The sequence below is a fragment of the Arachis hypogaea genome, chromosome 14 (assembly GCF_003086295.3).
Source record: "Arachis hypogaea cultivar Tifrunner chromosome 14, arahy.Tifrunner.gnm2.J5K5, whole genome shotgun sequence".
Taxonomy (NCBI): domain Eukaryota; kingdom Viridiplantae; phylum Streptophyta; class Magnoliopsida; order Fabales; family Fabaceae; genus Arachis; species Arachis hypogaea.
This window is the reverse complement of record NC_092049.1, coordinates 11,743,633-11,759,013: the sequence shown is the minus strand read 5'-3', so window position 1 is coordinate 11,759,013 and position 15,381 is coordinate 11,743,633. Positions and strand designations below refer to the sequence as shown.

General features: G+C 33.4%; 2 protein-coding genes across 4 annotated transcripts; both read left to right on the top strand.

The window, feature by feature from the left end:
• Nucleotides 1–4,269: 4,269 nt before the first annotated feature.
• Nucleotides 4,270–10,274, top strand: LOC112741512 (berberine bridge enzyme-like 8). Of its 3 annotated transcripts, none has more exons than XM_072213763.1 (4): nucleotides 4,309–4,822; nucleotides 8,534–8,597; nucleotides 8,759–8,946; nucleotides 9,140–10,274. In XM_072213763.1, the coding sequence occupies exons 1-4, from the start codon at nucleotides 4,345–4,347 to the stop codon at nucleotides 10,144–10,146; spliced, it is 1,737 nt and encodes a 578-aa protein (XP_072069864.1). In that variant the 5' UTR covers nucleotides 4,309–4,344; the 3' UTR covers nucleotides 10,147–10,274. The 3 variants fall into 3 exon arrangements, with proteins under 3 accessions (XP_025646310.1, XP_072069864.1, XP_072069865.1); XM_072213764.1 differs by having other exon boundaries at nucleotides 4,680–4,822; nucleotides 8,554–8,597; XM_025790525.3 differs by lacking the exon at nucleotides 8,534–8,597 and having other exon boundaries at nucleotides 4,270–4,822; nucleotides 8,794–8,946.
• A 1-nt stretch (nucleotide 10,275) lies between these two features.
• LOC112741511 (berberine bridge enzyme-like 8) lies at nucleotides 10,276–12,602 on the top strand. Its single transcript, XM_025790524.2, has 2 exons — nucleotides 10,276–11,104; nucleotides 11,278–12,602. The coding sequence occupies exons 1-2, from the start codon at nucleotides 10,435–10,437 to the stop codon at nucleotides 12,354–12,356; spliced, it is 1,749 nt and encodes a 582-aa protein (XP_025646309.1). The 5' UTR covers nucleotides 10,276–10,434; the 3' UTR covers nucleotides 12,357–12,602.
• The last annotated feature ends 2,779 nt before the right edge of the window (nucleotides 12,603–15,381 follow it).

The window sequence follows — 15,381 nt, the reverse complement described above, 5'->3', positions numbered from 1 at the left end:
GGCACTAAGATATGGTACTTCAGGACCAAGGATATCTTCATTCTCTTCTTTAGGACGGAATTGATCCTTTTCCACGTCCAAAGATCTTACGATCATTGGGGTACTTAATGGATGTGACTTATCCATATAAAATCTTTTCAAGATCTTTTCTATGTATGTTGTTTGATGAATAAAGATCCCACTTTTTATATGCTCGATCTGCAGGCCGAGACAAAATTTAGTTCTTCTAAGATCTTTCATCTCAAACTCTTCTTTTAGAGTTTTTATAATTGTTGGAATCTCTTCAGGAGTCCCAATGATATTTAAATCATCAACGTACACAGCAATTATAATGAACCCAGATGTAGTTTTCTTTATGAAAACATATGGGCAGATATCATCATTCTTGAATCCATTTTTGGCCAGATACTCAGTAAGATGATTATACCACATTCGTCCAGATTGCTTTAGACCATATAAAGATCTTTGCAATTTAACTGAGTATAACCCTTGCGAATATTCATTGGATGGTTTAGATATCTTTAGTCCTTCAGGGACTTTCATATAGATATCCCGATCTAATGAGCCGTATAAATAGGCTGTTACCACATCCATTAAATGCATATGCACATAAACTGACCAAATAATGCAATGTTATCGCATCCACTACAGGGGAATACATTTCTTCATAATCTATACTGAGCCTTTGTGAAAAAACCTTGTGCCACAAGTCGGGCTTTATAGCGCACAACTTCATTTTTCTCATTTCGTTTTCTCACAAATACCCATCGGTATCCAACAGGTTTTACATCTGCAGGTGTACGGACTACAAGTCCAAAGACTTCACGTTTTGCAAGTGAGTCTAATTCAGGCTTCATAGCTTCTTTCCATTTTGGCCAATCATTCCTTTGTCGACATTCTTCGACTGATCTTGGCTCAAGATCCTTACTTTCATGCATGATATTTAATGCCACATTAAATACAAATATTTCATTGACAATTGTCTTATTTCGGTCCCATTTCTTTCCTGTAAAGACATAATTTATCGAGATCTCGTCATTTTCACAATTTTCAGGTACCTGAACGTCTTCTGGCGTTAACATTATATCAGAATTTTGGACAACTGCAGGTGTCTCTACTATGTCTTTTTCAACAGGAATATTATTTACCTCTTTTCGCTTTCGAGGATTTTTATCTTTGGAACCGACAGGCCTGCCACGCTTCTGGCGTGTATTTGCTTCAGTGGCTATTTGTCCTACTGGGACATCAATTCAAATTGGGGCATTTTCCGCCCTGCCACGCTTCTGGCGTGAATTTGCTTCAGTGGCTACTTGTCCTACTGGGACATCAATTCGAATTGGGGCATTTTCCGCTGGTATATAAGATTTGGTTATCCTCTTTGTATCGGAAAATGCATCAGGCAATTCATTTGCTATTCTTTGCAAATGTATAATCTTTTGAACTTCTAGTTCATATTGTCCTGATCGAGGATCTAAATGCATCAAAGATGATGCATTCCAATTAAGTTCCTTTTCAGGAAGCTTATTCTCTCCCCCTAATGTTGGAAACTTTGATTCATCAAAATGACAATCCGCAAACCGAGCTTTAAATACATCTCCAGTTTGTATCTCAAGATACCTCACTATAGATGGAGAATCATATCCAACATATATCCCCAATTTTCTTTGGGGTCCCATTTTAGTACGATTAGGTGGTGCAATGGGAACATATATCGCACACCCAAATATTCTTAAATGGGAGACATTTGGCTGCTGGCCAAAAGCTAATTGCATAGGAGAGAACTGATGGTAACTCGTTGGCCTCAATCGAATAAGTGCTGCGGCATGTAAAATAGCATGCCCCCAAACTGAGGTTGGGAGATTTGTTCTCATAAGTAAGGGTCTAGCAATTAACTGGAGGCGTTTAATAAGTGATTCTGCTAACCCATTTTGTGTGTGAACATAAGCTACCGGATGTTCAACACTTATTCCATTAGCCATACAATAAGCATCAAAAGCTTGGGAAGTAAATTCACCAGCATTATCAGGACGAATTGCTTTGATTGGATTTTCTAAAAATTGTGCTTTTAATCGAATAATTTGAGCCAGTAATCTCGCAAACGCCAGGTTGCGAGAAGATAATAAGCACACATGTGACCATCTCGAAGATGTGTCTATCAGGACCATAAAATATCTAAAAGATCCACATGGTGGATAAATAGGTCCACATATATCACCTTGAATCCTTTTTAGGAATTCAGGGGACTCAAATCCAACCTTTACTGGTGATGGCCTTAAAATTAACTTTCCCTGAGAACATGCAATACAACAAAATTCACTAGATTTAAGAATCTTCTGGTTCTTTAGTGAATGTCCATGAGAGTTTTCAATAATTCTCCTCATCATGGTTGTTCCCGGATGACCCAATCGGTCGTGCCAAGTTATGAAATCATTTGGGTTAGTAAACTTCTGGTTTACAATGACATGTGATTCAATTACACTAATCTTGGTATAATACAACCCAGATGAAAGTGAAGATAATTTTTCTAATATAACTTTCTTATTTGAATCATGAGTTGTGATACATAAATACTCATGATTTTCCTCATTCATTGTCTCAACATGATATCCATTTCGGCGAATATCTTTGAAACTCAACAAGTTCCTCAGGGACTTGGTAGATAATAGTGCATTATTTATTATAAATTTTGTTCCTCCAGGAAACAAAATTATAGCTCTTCCGGAGCCTTCTATCACATTGCCCGAGCCAATAATAGTATTAACATATTCTTCTTTTGACACAAGATGGGTAAAATATATAGTATTTTTAAGAATAGTGTGCGAACTTGCACTATCCGCAAGGCAAATATCTTCAGAATATGTCCTTGTCATTTTTCTTCAAAAAAACAAATAATGATAATAATAAAATGAGTAAAAGTACATGCACAGTAAAAATTATTTACATGAATACTTAACAAACACACATATTAAACTATTCCATCATTGATCAAATGGCCAATATTTCCTTTAAAATCCTCAAAGAAATCAGATACATCATAATAAGTGGTGGAATTTTTATAATTTGAAACAAAAATTGTTTCCTTTCCTTTGTCATCCCTTTTCAAGGATGCTTGTAAAGATCAATTAGGTGCCTTGGGGTACGACAAGTACGTGACCAATAGCCCTTTCCACCACAACGGAAGCATTTATCCTCAATTGATTTATTTTACCCAGTGTTTCTTTCTTTATCCCACTTCTGGTGAGATCCTTTATTATGAACATAATTTCTTTTCCTTCCATAATTTTTCTTGTTATTAAAACCTTGCCATTTACCTTTTCTAGGGTAATTTACCGCATTTACTTCAGGAAATTGGGCGGCGCCAGCTGGGCGCGCTTCATGATTTTTCAAGAGCAACTCATTATTGCGTTCAGCAACAAGAAGGCAAGAAATTAACTCAGAATATTTTTTAAATCCTTTTTCTCGATACTGCTGCTGCAGGAGCACATTCGAGGCATGGAAGGTTGAGAAAGTTTTCTCTAACATATCGGGCTTGAGGAAGTATCACATGATTGTACATTTTTTCAAGGTCTTTCCACAGATCTGCAGGATCTTTTAATGTGGAATATTCATTTTTCAATCATACGTCAAGATGACGATGAAGGAAAATCATGGCCTTGACTTTATCCTTCTGGGATGCATTATTTTTCAGCCTTAATGGTATCTTCAAGATCAATTGAATCAAGATGGATTTCAGCATCTAATATTCATGATAAATAATTGTTTCCAGATATATCAAGAGCATTAAATTCAAGATGAGAGAGTTTCGACATAATGAAAATTTGTTACTTGAGTCTTCCTAAAAATTTGATGAGAGTCTCGTGCTGATAACGTGTTGTAAAATAAATAAAAGATATATTAAATATAAAATAAAGATGTATAAATAGAAGACTCTAGCATTAATATAATTAGCTTAATAATGATTTATATATATATATATATATAAAGATAGAAAGAAGTATTAAAAGTATAGAGAGAGAGAATTGCATTTATTTATTATTACTGTAAAGAGAGAAAAAAGAAAAATATTTGTAATTATGTGTGTTAAATTCTATTGCCTCGTTCATATTTTTATAGGCAAACAAATTCTTCTTTTTAAACATTATTAATTGTGCTATATGAAAATTTGTTCCTTTCCAGTATAAAAAATTAGATTCACCCATAAAGCATTCATCCTTATCCTTATCCTTCCATACTGTAACATAAATATTAATTTTATTTTTTTAATAGATTAAGCAACTATATATAGACACCATAATAAGTACTTGATAATAATTGTCGTGCCAAATAAGAACGAAGAGAAGAAAAATGGAACTGCTCACAGCAACTATTTTATTGCTTCTTTCATCATCACTCCCGTTTTCTTTTTCTTCTGCTCACAAAACTTTCATTCACTGCCTTGTAAACCATTCTTCTTCTTTTTCGTCTTCTTCTCACCCCATAACAGAATCAATCTTCACACCGAACAATCCATCATTCTCTTATGTGTTGCAATCGAACATTAGGAACCTTCGTTTCAACACCTCCACGACAAGGAAACCATTCCTTATAATCACTGCATTGCATGCATCTCACGTGCAAGCAGCCGTTGTTTGCGCTCAGAGGCACCACATGCTTATGAAGATTCGTAGCGGCGGCCATGATTATGAAGGAGTGTCTTACGTGGCAGAGAGCCCATTCTTCATTCTTGACATGTTCAACCTCAGATCCATTGACGTTGATATTGAAACTGAAACAGCTTGGGTCCAATCTGGTGCAACACTTGGTGAACTCTACTATACAATTGGTGAGAAACAATTATGCAATTTATTTTACTTTTTCAAATAATTAACTAAATATTAAACTATTTATGTGTATATACAGATGTTTTTTAGGCCATTTGTTAAAAATAAAAATAAAATTTAACACTGAGAAAATAGACTTAGACATTGTCTGCTATTAAGCCTAAGAAAACTCTCAATCGAGAGGGTTGTGTTAGATATATATTAAAATAATAAGGTAAATTCTATGCTGCCTTTTATTATGGTGCCTAAATTGCCTAACTTTCTTTTAAAAGTAAAAAATAAAATATTTAAAGTAAAAAATAAAATATTTAAAATTTATTAAATATTATCTATTTATCTTTTTTAATAAGTTAAGCACAATCTCAAAAATACCATAACATTCACCAAATAGCAAATTCTAAAGGTCTAACAAATTTATAAATCAAAAGTATTTATATATTAGTTTTCACATAAAAGTCATTATAATGTTACTCATAAAAATAGTAAATTACATCTGCGTGCAACATGCTTTGGTTATATAATAATAATAACATTATTCAATATACTTTTGTCATTATAATGTTACTCATAAAAATAGTAAATTACATGTGCGTGCAAGATGCTTTAGTTATATAATAATAATAACATTAGTCAATACACTTTTGTCATTATAATGTTACTCATAAAAATAGTAAATTACATGTGCGTGCAAGATGCTTTGGTTATATAATAATAATAACATTATTCAATATACTTTTGTGATATTTTCTTATCGATATCTTATTAATAACCGATCAAATTAGTCTCGAAAAGATGATCATTCTTTAAATTAGTTTTTGAAAATTTTTTTAATTAAATTTGTCTTTTAAAAATTTTAAGTTAGTTTTATTAGTCCTTTTATGTTAACAGCATCAAAATTTGTTGTTGTGACACGTTAAATGATCCACAATATACGCATAGTAGTCCTAATTAGCGACTAACATGATAAGTTTATGAAAGGGTAAACCATAAAAAATGCACCCGAATAATTTTTTCATTGACGAAAACGCATTTGAATTTTGTTATCAATAAAAAAGGCCCTCAAATAATTTTAAAATGTGACGAAAATGCCCAATATTAAATATGTATTCTCAAAAAATATTTTAGAAATTAAATTTTAATGTGATTTTTTTTGCAAGCATAATTAGACAAATAAAATATTTTTATTCTTAAATTTTGGAGATTTTTTGCTAAATATATATTTTGTGATTTTTTTGTCAACAACTAATAATATTTTTAAAAAATAAAATAAAAATATAGAGATCAAATTTTTATTTTTTTTTTGTGTGTATTTTTAAAAAGTTATGTAAATATTTCTATAAAATTTTGGATTAAATGTATAATTAGTTTGTTAAATACAAAAGTCGTTTGTCACTTACAAAAACAATATTTTTTGGGCATTTTTGTTGCGCTATTAAATTACTTGAGAGTATTTTTGTCGATATTAAAATTTGGGTGTATTTTTGCCCGTGATAAAATTATTCGAGTGTATTTTTGGTAGTTTACTCTTTATGAAATTAGATCAAATCAACTCTAAATTAAAGAACTTTAATATCTCAAGTTCTATCCTCAATTAGATTTTGATTTGATCTAATTTTATAAACTTATCATAATAATAGTTAATTAAGACTTTTATGTATGTGTTGTAGTATTACTTACTGTGCTACATTAACAAATGTTGGTGCCGTCAACAAAAAAAATAATAAAAGGATTAAAGCGAATCATTTAAAATCTGTAAAGGATGAATTTGATTAAAAAAAATTTTGAGAACTAATTTAAAGAACGAGGAACGAATTTGACAATTTTCTCAATATCTTATTTTTTTTTCTTTTAATATACAATTATCACTATTTATTTGCCATAGAGAAACGACATTAATTTTTTTCAATACATATTGTTTGTACTCTATACTCTATACTAATATTTTACGAGTTAATATTCAAAATAACCCCTGAAATTTGATCCCGATTCAATTTAGCTCTTAAGGTTTCAATTAACTCTAATTGTACCTTGAAATTTTGACTCGCGCTTCAATTTGGCCATTTCGTCGTTTTCCGTCACCGGAAAGCTGACCTGACAAATTTGGTTGACACTTGGCACTATCAGAACGACGTCGTTTAAATCTTGGCACCCAAATTATTTAGAAACGACATCGTTTGACATGAGAAAGGGGTTAATGCAAAAACCCAAACGTTAGCTACTTGAAAATGAAACCCTCAACTGACCCTCTTTCTTCCTCCTCCTCCCCTCGTATACGTACCCTCAGAAAAGAACCATGGGTGTCACTGTAACTAAAGCTTGAAGCTTTTCTTACTTGTTTCGCCCCCCATTGTGAAGACTAATTGCCTTCTCATCTCTTCAAAAACAGGTTAGTAATAAAATCGTTGCTCTCAACATACGATACTCTGTTTTTTGCAAAATGTTGTATAAAGTTTGTTCTTCATTTTTTCGCTCTATTTCATCAGTGAAATTTTGGGGGACTTTGCTTGATTACGATTGTTGATGATAGTAGAGTTTTTGTATGCTAGGGTTTAATTTTTTTGTATGTATATGGTGGTGAACAACTGAATCCTATAATTTTTTGTAACGTAATTATTGATTCTTCATATTCCATTTTAAAATGATAAACTTACTCCTTCATATCCTATTTTAATTGAGAATTGATTCTATTATTTGTTGCAAAATATTAGCTTTTAATTTGACATTCTAGCTGCGCAGTTCTGGTTAGTTTGTTTATTTGTTCTTTTTAATTGATTTTTCATTGGAAAATTATGTAATTTTAATGGTAGAGTCATGCCGTATGTCATTCAATACATTCTTGTTACCTTTTGATCATTTTAAATCTAATAGACACAATAATCTATGCGGTGAAATTTATGAGATGTGGTATAGAACAACCGAACAACTTTTGTATATCTTTGAAAAATTGCATTGATCTATGAAAATACATGTGAGATTTGGTGAGGTGACTGAAAATGCTCCATTAGTACCACATCTTGCTGTTGATGATACACAAGCTTCAGAGATTATACTCACCCAACCCACTTACTCACAGTCAGAAAATCAAGAACAGGTAGGTAGCGTTTAGTGGAGAGACAGAGACGAAAAGACTGAGACTGAGAGACAGAGACTAAGAGACAGAGATTGAAATAAATCTCAGTATTCTTTTTGGTGCAAAATGGGAAATAGAAATTGAAACAAAAACAAAATTCTAATTTAATTTACATAAAGGGTAAAATTGGAATTAATTAATTGAAATGAGGGTATTTTAGATATAAAATGTTATTAAAGTTTCAGTCTCCATCTCTAAAAATTTTAGTTTCCTGTGTTCCTACTTTTTGGAGGTATTGAAATACTGAAATTTTGGAGACAGAGACAGAAATTTTAGTACCAGTCTCTGAACCAACAAACATGATACTGAGTCTCAGTCTCTCAGTCTCTGTTTCAGTACCTCAAAACAAACGCTACCGTAGTGATTGGTTTCTAATATTTGATGAATTGTTGACTAATTTGTAACCGTTTATCATACACGGTTAAATGTTTTTTGGATCCAATTGATTGATGTTATTTGGTTATCTTCGAGAGACTCTTGCGATTTGGAAAAATTGGGGCTGCTATGTTTTATTTGAAATTTTTAGGGATTAAATTTATGCCTTCAAACATTTCGCCACATCATCTAACTGCTTTGCTGCTAGGTGTCAACCAAAATTGTCAGGTCAGCTTTCCGGTGACGGAAAACGACAGAAGGGCCAACTTGAGGTGCGAGTCAAAATTTTAGGGTACAATTAGAGTCAATAGAGACTTTGGGGACTAAATTGAATTGGAGGTCAAATTTTAAGGGCCATTTTGAGTATTAAGTCAATATTTTACTTACTTTCTTTTTAGAAAAAATTAAATTGTCTTTATTTATGTACCATAAGTTGTCAGATATTTTATACGGATGCAACACTTACAGGCGAGAAAAGTAAAACCCATGGCTTTCCAGCTGGAGTTTGTCCCACTGTTGGCGTTGGAGGACACATAGGTGGGGGAGGCTATGGCAACATGTTGAGAAAGTTTGGTCTTGCTGTGGACCATGTTATTGATGCACAAGTAGTTGATGTTCAAGGTACTCTTGTCCTTTCAAATGTCAATAGCTTAACTAAACCTAAAAAATTAGCTCACCAAGTAAAAGTTGTCTTACACTTATAAAATATATGTAGATTTTATTCATGATATATTGATATGTATAAAATTTGTAATGTTGTATTTAGCTTTATTCTAATTTATCACTTAATCTACTAATTTGAATCTAAATGCAGGTAGATTGCTTGATAGAGAATCCATGGGTGAAGATCTCTTTTGGGCTATTAGAGGTGGTGGTGGTGCTAGCTTTTGTGTTGTCATTGCCTACAAAATCAAGCTTGTTAGAGTTCCAGAAATAGTGACGGTTTTTCATGTTAAAAAAACACTAGAGCAAAATGCCACAGATATAATTTATACATGGCAACATGTTGCACCAAACATTGACAATAACCTCTTCATTAGGCTTATCATGGATGTTGTAAATAGCACACAAAATGTAACAAAGACAGTGAGGGCTAACTTCTTGTCCTTATTCCTTGGTGATTCCAAAAGCCTTGTCTCTCTTATGAATGTGAATTTCCCTCAATTGGGTTTGAAGCAACAAGATTGCATTGAAACAACTTGGCTTCAATCCACAGTGATTTATTGGAGTGATATCAACCCTTCAACGCCTCTTGAGGTTTTGCTTCATAGAGACCTACCATCTGATTACTTTAAGATGAAATCAGATTATGTAAACAAACCAATTTCCAAAGTGGGTTTAGAAGGGATTTGGAAGAAGATGATTGAATTGAAGGATACTAAACTATATTTCACTCCTTATGGTGGAAGAATGAACGAGATTCCATCAAATGCAACACCTTTTCCTTACAGGGGTGGGACCCTGTGGATGGTTGAATACATAGCAAATTGGTTTGAGCCAGGGAAAGATGTTGCTGATTACTACATGAACTTGGCAAGGAAACTTCATAAGCATATGACTCCTTTTGTGTCTATGAATCCAAGAGGGGCTTACTACAATTACAAGGATTTTGATTTGGGCATTAACCATTATGGTAAGAGCAGCTATGTTGAAGGCATGGTTTATGGTTATCAGTATTTCAATGATAACTTTAATAGGTTGGTTCAAATCAAGACCATGGTTGATCCTGCCAACTTCTTTAGGAACGAACAGAGCATCCCTGTTGTCCCATATGAGATGGTTTTGGATAATGGTGGTTACTCAAGAATAATGATCAATTAATTTGTAGTTTTTTAATTGGTTTGTTTGGGGGAAAGATTGATTGTGGAAATATAAGATTGGCTCTTGCCATAAAGTGCCAAAAACTAATGTAAATAATTGATTGGTTCAAAGCATTTCAAATGTTTCAATGTTTGGAGTGTTATAGTGATTTTAGTCATTGATCTCAATCATACAGTACGAATGTTTTATCAGGAAATATATGAATCCACGTGATAAACGTTCATAGCTTATCAAATAATCTCAAAACTTCGATATAAGATTTATTTCAACCTAAAGTACAAAACAAAAATGGAACCAATCTTATCTCCAAAACCAATGCTATGGTTTCTTTCCACTCTTGTGTTCCTTTCATCACTTCCTTGCTCTTCTGCTACATATTCAGCAGCAGAGTTCAACACTAGTTTCATTCACTGCCTTATAAACACTACTTCTGATTCTTCTTCTTCTCACCCCATAACAGAATCAATCTTCACACCAAACAATGCTTCGTTCTCTTCAGTGTTGCAATCCTACATTAGAAACCTTCGTTTCAACACCTCCACAACAAAGAAACCACTCCTTATAATCACTGCTTTGCATGTATCCCATGTACAAGCATCCATCCTTTGTGCTCAGAAACACAACATGCTGATGAAGATTCGTAGCGGAGGCCATGATTACGAGGGTGTTTCTTATGTGACTCATAACCATGTTCCATTCTTCATCTTGGACATGTTCAATCTGAGATCCATTGAGATTGACATAGAAACTGAAACAGCTTGGGTCCAGGTTGGTGCAACACTTGGTGAGCTCTACTATAATATTGTTCACAAGAGTAAAATTCATGGCTTCCCAGCAGGGGTGGGTCCCAATGTTGGTGTTGGAGGACACCTAAGTGGTGGTGGCTATGGCAATATGATGAGAAAATATGGCCTTTCAGTGGACAATGTTCTTGATGCACAAATACTTGATGTTCAAGGTACTCATGAAAATTAAACTCTAAATAATTTTGTTAGTTTAAACTTTAAATAAAGTAAATAGTATATATTTAAAAAACCACATAGATTTATATACTGTCTGAAAAATTCATATATGAGTATAGTTTTGGTGTAAATAAGATTTGTGGGTGAAATGCGAAAATATGTCATGCAGGTAGATTGCTTGATAGAGATTCCATGGGTGAAGATCTCTTTTGGGCTATTAGAGGTGGTGGTGGTGCTAGCTTTGGTGTTGTCCTTTCCTACAAAATCAAGCTTGTTAGAGTTCCGGAGACAGTTACCGTTTTCCAAGTTCCAAGGACCTTGGAGCAAAATGCAACAGAACTAGTTTATAATTGGCAATATTTTGCACCAAATACTGATCCTAATCTTTTCATTAGGCTGATTTTGGAAGTTGCAAATGGTGCTGAAACTTTGACAAAGACAATAAGGGCTACCTTTGTAGCAATGTTCCTTGGTGACTCAAAAAGCCTTGTGTCTCTCATGAATGAGACATTTCCTCAAATGGGTTTAAGGCAACAAGATTGTATTGAAACAACATGGCTCAAATCTGTGTTGTTTTGGGACAACATGGACATTTCCACAACTCCAGTTGAGATTTTGCTTGAAAGAACTCCACAGTATACACTCAAACACCTCAAGAGGAAATCTGATTATGTTCGAAAACCGATTTCGAAAGCGGGTTGGGAAGGGATTTGGAAGAAGATGATTGAGTTGGAGAATGGTGCAATGTACTTCAACCCTTATGGTGGAAGAATGGCTGAGATTCCTTCAAATGCAACACCTATACCTCATAGAGCTGGGAATCTTTGGAAGATTCAGTACCATGCAAATTGGAATCAAAAAGGAAAAGAGGTTGAAGATCAGTACATAAACATGATTAGGGAACTTCATAGGTACATGGCTGCTTTTGTGTCCAAGAATCCTAGACAAGCTTATTTCAATTACAAGGATCTTGATTTGGGTATAAACTACCATGGTAAAAACAGTTACTATCAAGGTAGGGTTTATGGTTATGAGTATTTTAAGGATAATTTCAATAGGTTGGTTCAAATTAAGACTAAGGTTGATCCCAACAATTTCTTTAGGAATGAACAGAGCGTCCCTGTGATCAGTTACATGGGAAGTGTTAGAATAGAGAGTGAAAAATCATTACTTTATACTTTGTTATTTTTGTTAGTATTAAGCTTGGTTTTTGAAAGTAAGAATTATATATTTAGAGAAGAGTGCTAGAGGAATAGTAATTTTTGTAATTTGTAGTCATCAAATAGTTATCAATGATAGTTTTAATGGTGTGAAATTAGTGTGAGATTTCATTTAACAGCTCACTTTTTTTTGCTGGTTATATGTTAGCTAGAATTTAATAAAGTTGTTAGCCCCTAGACTTTTCCCATATTTAGATCCACTTCTTGTTGTCTGAATTCATTAGTCAAGTTCTGTACCAAAAACAATTAAATGCATTAGTTGTGTGATGTGAAATTGAGTTATGAATTTATGATTGTGGGGCACAATCGTTTTATGTACATCAATGTTGAGTTGAAAAAAAGAAAAAAAAAAAAGAAACATTTGAGTTATCTCGGTGTGACCTTAAGGTTATGGGTCAAAGACGAAATTAATTATTGATATAATTATTACTTATCTGTTTAAGTTGCTTATGTTACATTTTTTTAGTGCGATTTTTATTCAGATCTTGTATTAACCGGAGATGCTTGTTCACTAATTGCCCTTTTAATGTTGGAATGAAAAAGTGCTTCTCTTATTTATTCTTGTGTCTGCGTTGATGTGTTTTTACTTTTTAACCAATGATAACATGGATATTCACCTTTCACTCGTTGTAACTTGTAAGTATAACATTCACACCAATGAGATTTAACGTAATTATAAAATCGTTATTTTAGATAGATTAATTTTTTAAATAACAAAACTGTCCCTTCTCTCTTCTCATCACTACCCCCTTCTACTACCATTCCATCACCATCTGCATAAAAAAAAACTTTAACAATAACCTCAAATAAATCAAAATCAAAACAGCAATTCATCACTAAAATTATTATTGTTAACAAAAAAATGAAAAAATCATTATCATCATTGTTAAAATAAACATTAACAAGAAAGAAAGGGAAGTGTGAGAATAAAAGAAAGACAGAGAGAAAACAAAAGGAGGCAAACAAAGGATGAAAGAGAGAAAATGATAGATAATTAAGGAGTTTTTATAGAAAATTATTTTGTAGTATGTTCTCTTGTTATTTATAGAAGTTAGGAAATTATATAAATGAATGAAATCAAAATGTATTCAATTCAATTAAAATCAAAGGAATTCACATCCATAGCAATTATTCATTTTCTTTCTTTTTTCTCTTTAATAATTATATAGCGAGTGTATTATTGTGAGTAATGTTCAATTTCATATTACTTTCTATCTATTAGAAGTCAAAATTTCGCTGCAGACTCAACAATTGGTATCAAGAGCTAACGTTATATTATTCATTATTTGAGTGGTAAAATTCAATTTTGAATATAATGGCTTCTACTAGTAGTAATGTCAAAGTAGGCAAATATGAAATCGAGAAGTTCAATGAAAAAAATGATTTTTCCTATTGGAGGATGCAGATGAAAAATCTGTTTATATCACAAAAGTTACACAAGGCACTAGTAGGAAAAGAGAAAAAGCTGGAAGGAATGAAAGATGATGATTGGGAAGAATTAGATCTTGAGGTACGGGCTGCAATAATCTTATGCCTTGAGAGGGATGTTGCTTTCTTGGTAAATGAAGAAACAACTGCAACAGGCGTCTGGACAAAGTTAGAGAGTAACTTCATGACGAAGACTCTAACTAACAGGATCTACTTAAAATCCAAATTGTATACATGCAAGATAGAGGAAGGCACCTCAATTCGAGAATATATCAATAAGTTTGATAGGATCATATCAAACTTAAAGGATATAAATGTGACGGTTGATGATGAAGATCAGACACTCATATTATTACTTTCATTACCGAAGTCCTATGAAAATCTGGTGAAGACATTGATGCTGGTGGGTGACACTCTGACCATGGATGAGACGAGGGCATCACTTTTAGCGGATAATCTACGTAAGGTTGCTACAAGTGTAATGTCATCTTCAAATGGAAGAGAGTATAATAATCAAGCACAAGGATTGTTCGCGGCTAGAGGAAGGACTAATGAAAGAGGAAAAGGTAATAAGCGTGAAAAGTCTAGGCCAAAATCTAGACCTCACGCGGAGAGAACATGCTTTAAATGTGGTGAGGCTGGACATTTCAAAGCAAATTGTCCAAATAAGAAGATAACTTTCAAGAAATAGAACAACGATAACCCAAAAGAAAAGCAAGAAGCAAGCTACGTCTCAAATGATGAGGATGATTGTTACTCTATAACAGAACAATCTTATGAAATCTCCGGTAAGTGGATTCTTGATTCAGGAGCCTCTCACCATATTTGTCCAAATAGGAAGTGGTTTACTACCTATGAAAGCATAAATGGTGGCACAATTTTAATAGGCAATGATCATGCTTGTAAAACTGTGGGGTTGGGTACTATAAGAATCAAGATGCATGATGGAGGAGTAAGAACCTTAAAGGATGTAAGGCATATTCCAGACTTGCAGAAAAATCTTATTTCCATAGGTTTGTTGGAGAAAAATGGCTGCAAAATAGTTGCGAAAAATGGGGTACTAAAAGTTGTTTATGGTTCTTTGGTAGTAATGAAAGGAGTTCGTCACGGTAATCTTTATTCTCTTTTGGGGACAACAGTCACATGTGAGTTAGCAGTTGGAATCAGTGGAAGTAGAGATCAAACAAATTGCACAAGAATATGGCACATGCGGCTTGGACATATGTCAGAGAAAGGTCTATCATTGCTTTGTGGACAAGGTTTGCTGAAGAATATGAAGAAACCACAAATGAAATTTTGTGAGCATTGTGTGTATGAAAAGGCACATAGAGTGAAGTTTTCTACAAGCAAGTATAAAAGCAGAGGGTTGTTAGACTACGTGCATACTGATGTTTGGGGCCCGGCTAAAGTTACTTCCAAGGGTGGTTCCAGGTATTTTGTTACTTTTGTTGATGATTATTCCAGGTATGTTTGGATTTACTTCCTCAAACATAAGAATGAGGTATTCGATACTTTTAAGCGGTGGAGAGCAATGGTTAAAAATCGAACAGGTAGGAAGCTGAAAACTCTACGATCTGATAATGGCACAAAGTACACGAATGGGGCTTTCAAGGAGTTTTGTGACC

Bases quoted from the DNA above. Each gene is read 5' to 3' on its own strand.
- LOC112741512 (XM_072213763.1), top strand. From the start codon at position 4,345: ATGGAACTGCTCACAGCAACTATTTTATTGCTTCTTTCATCATCACTC. The intron at 8,598-8,758 runs GTGCGAGTCAAA...ATGTACCATAAG, and splicing joins GACAGAAGGGCCAACTTGAG to TTGTCAGATATTTTATACGG. The intron at 8,947-9,139 runs GTACTCTTGTCC...ATCTAAATGCAG, and splicing joins ACAAGTAGTTGATGTTCAAG to GTAGATTGCTTGATAGAGAA.
- LOC112741511 (XM_025790524.2), top strand. From the start codon at position 10,435: ATGGAACCAATCTTATCTCCAAAACCAATGCTATGGTTTCTTTCCACT. The intron at 11,105-11,277 runs GTACTCATGAAA...TATGTCATGCAG, and splicing joins ACAAATACTTGATGTTCAAG to GTAGATTGCTTGATAGAGAT.